At 32.3% G+C, this 3173-nt stretch overlaps 1 protein-coding gene across 2 annotated transcripts; it reads left to right on the top strand.

Annotated features, from left to right (window-relative positions):
- On the top strand, window positions 1-2342 carry LOC109863173 (cytochrome P450 4g15-like). 2 transcript variants are annotated; one of them, XM_020443376.1, is made up of 6 exons: window positions 1-109; window positions 201-361; window positions 451-664; window positions 1181-1477; window positions 1617-2013; window positions 2170-2342. In XM_020443376.1, exons 2-6 carry the CDS (start codon window positions 223-225, stop codon window positions 2317-2319), a joined length of 1197 nt encoding a protein of 398 aa, XP_020298965.1. In that variant the 5' UTR covers window positions 1-109; window positions 201-222; the 3' UTR covers window positions 2320-2342. The 2 variants fall into 2 exon arrangements, with proteins under 2 accessions (XP_020298965.1, XP_020298966.1); XM_020443377.1 differs by having other exon boundaries at window positions 5-109; window positions 278-361.
- Window positions 2343-3173: the final 831 nt, after the last annotated feature.

The raw sequence follows: 3173 nt of genomic DNA, 5'->3' as shown, positions 1-3173 counted from the left end.
AATATTGTTCTGCATTCTCTGTTTACCAGACGAAAAAGACTCGTCGCGACGTAACAGAACATTTTTCATGTGTAACGAATATAACTTCAGATAACAAACATACCATTACGTACGTAACTTTTGTATACTTTTATAATTTTTATTCAATATAAATTATACAGTGAGACCAAAGATTAAAATGTTTTGTTGTTACAAAATAGTGCACTAATTTGTACAACAGCAATGGATACGATTTTTGAAACGGTGCTGCATTTATCTAATACTTATTCTCTGCTAGCTATCTTCGTCGTTACGTCGCTGATTGCAACGCATCTTTACATCGAGAATTCTCGACAAGTTCGTATTGCAAACAAGTTACCAGGTATGTGCGCACAATACGACTGCTTGTTTAACTTTTTTCTGATGATATTTTATTTATACGTCGTTTAAATTTTGTTTCGTTAATGTCAGGTCCGCTAAGTCTACCTTTAATAGGTAACGCATATTTGGGTATAGGACAGGATCCTCATTCTATGTACAAACTTGCTATCAAATATCACAAACAATACGGATTGGTAGGAAGAGTGTATTTTGGAACAAAAGTGCTGGTATTTTTAGGACACCCGCAAGATATCGAATTGATCTTAGGCAGTTCCGTGCATCTCGACAAATCTGTGGAATATCGGTAATAAAAGAATGGTTCAAATACAATTAAAAAACTACTCCACACGTTAGTTTTATATATAAAGTTTCATATTTAATAATTTTGAAGGTGAAAGATAGGCCGATTGAAATCCAAACACGATTGGACGGATATTGGAGTGTAGTTGCATTGAAAATTAATATTATTAGCTAATTACAAACGTTTTGATTGTGGTTTCGGTTTTTCTCAATAAATAAGTCAGAAATCAGTAAATATAAACGATGTCAAAGGAAGCTTAAACTTGTGGTGGTCAACCGCGCGTTGAAGTGTCAGATGTAAAGTATTAGTACGTTTATAATTAGGTAATAATAATAAATTCTCAATTCAACTGTACACACTAACAATTGTGTTTGGATTCGATCGGTCTATCTTTCATTTTCAGAAGTATTTAATATTTGGAGCCGTTACCTAATTACTACATTGATATTTTCATATTTAATCTTGTTGTTGATATTCTCTTGCGTCATACCGAGAATCCGCTTAAACTTTCTACTGCAGATTTTTTCAACCATGGCTTGGCGATGGTTTGCTGATTACAAGTGGAAAAAAGTGGTACAGGCACAGAAAGGTGATAGCACCTACGTTTCACATAAGTATCTTGAAGTCCTTCGTGCCTTTGTTTTACGAGAACAGCATAGAACTCGTAAGACGGCTTCGCGATAAAATCGGAAAAGACTTTGATTGTCATGATTATTTGTCGGCAGTAACAGTTGATATTTTAACCGAAACGGTAATGGGAGTTAAACGAGAAAAACGGCCAAAATCCGGATATGATTATGCTATGGCTGTAATGAAGTGAGTTATAGTTTGTTTCTTTAAAATTGTAGCAAACAAATATTCCTGTCTTGTATCAGTATCTTTGTATTTATTATATATATATAAGACAACCGTAAAATATACATTTCTTGCGTAAAAATGTGTTTCAATTATACAGATTGTCCGATATTATACATCGAAGACATTATGACATATGGTGTTTGGTGGCATTCAAGTTAACTAAGTATTACCGTCTTCAAAAGAAACTCCTTAAAATCGTTCACGCGGTAACAAATACCGTGATCAAAGTGAAATCGGAAGATGTCAAAGAGAAACTTGCGACGGAGCAGAAGGAAACCCAGCAAAACAAGAAGCCGACGGAAAAAGCGAAAAGCGATACCTCTAATTACACAAAGTTGCACTACGTTAAGGACGATCTTGATGACATCGACGAAAACGATGTGGGCGACAAAAAGCGACTTGCCTTTCTGGAAACGTTAATTACCATGAAACAGCAAGGTGGACTGATGACTGACGAAGAAATCTGGGAAGAAGTGAACACCATCATGTTTGAGGTGTGATAGTATTTGAGCAAATATCAATATCTCACAATTAATCTTCTTATAATTCATCTTCCCAATTTCACTTTTTCTCTTTTACTAAAAACTTATGCTCATTACGTTAATAGCATCAGTAGTTGTTAATACAATGCGTTAATTGTCATATTACAGGGGCACGACACTACAGCGGCTGGTTCTAGTTTCGCACTGTGCGTGTTGGGATGTTTGCCTGATGTACAGGTGCGTAACGTAAACCCGGGTAAGATGGCCAAAGTTTTCTTTAAATGCGAAAAACAAACCTTTATTTTTGTTATTTTGTAATATTGTTAATTTATTTTACTTTACTGAAACTTAAAGTAATAATAATTATCGAGAGTAAAAAGAAAACACTTAACAGAAATTTAATATTATATAAAATATTACTCTATGCAGTGGCCATCTTACCCAACTTTTAAGGGAAAGATGACCATACATGTCTTTTTGTCAAAGATATAATTAAACTTTATTATTATGTACTTTACTTATATATTTACTATTTATGTGTTAAATACGATATATTTATTGTAAAAAATAATTACAAATTGCTGTTAATGTCTTCATGCATAGTATTTTTTTAAGTTTTTATTTAATTAGTATTTTGTAAATAAAACGCAACTTCAGATAAACTATAAAAACAATTAGTAACAAAACCATTTTTATTTCGATGATTAAATATATTGTAGATTATACTACAGAAAAAAACATATATAATCATATATATCTTTTTTTAAAAAAATAGACCATCTTTTCCGAAGTGTGAAAAAAGATAACATAGTATTTATAAATAAATAATGAAAATAAAAATACACACAAATTATTGGTTACATTACAATTTATGTGCCTTTGTGTATGTAATATCGAATACGGTAGCTTAACTGTACTTAATTCGACGTTATAGCAGCTTTCAGTGGACATACGTAAAAACTTTGTAGTCAATCGAAAGTAAAAATATTATCAATGTCAAATGGTGAGGGTTGTCCTCAGGTTCAAGTGGATAAAATCAAATGTGTGTATTGACTGGGCTAGCCCGAACCAATGTTGCAGGATGTTGTGCAGTAAAAAACAATGTTGCAGATAAGTTAAACGTTTCGACTATTTATTTAGTCATTTTTAGTAAAACTGTAATACAATTATTT

This window comes from Pseudomyrmex gracilis, unplaced genomic scaffold (assembly GCF_002006095.1).
Source record: "Pseudomyrmex gracilis isolate BER0280 unplaced genomic scaffold, ASM200609v1 scaffold_3440, whole genome shotgun sequence".
Classification (NCBI taxonomy): Eukaryota; Metazoa; Arthropoda; class Insecta; order Hymenoptera; family Formicidae; genus Pseudomyrmex; species Pseudomyrmex gracilis.
This window is presented reverse-complemented; position numbering and strand designations above follow the sequence as displayed.

Excerpts from the sequence above, each read along its gene's own strand:
- LOC109863173 (XM_020443376.1), top strand. The coding sequence starts at position 223 with ATGGATACGATTTTTGAAACGGTGCTGCATTTATCTAATACTTATTCT. Across the intron at positions 665-1,180 it reads GACAAATCTGTGGAATATCG|ATTTTTTCAACCATGGCTTG; the intron begins GTAATAAAAGAA and ends TTTCTACTGCAG. Across the intron at positions 2,014-2,169 it reads TGAACACCATCATGTTTGAG|GGGCACGACACTACAGCGGC; the intron begins GTGTGATAGTAT and ends GTCATATTACAG.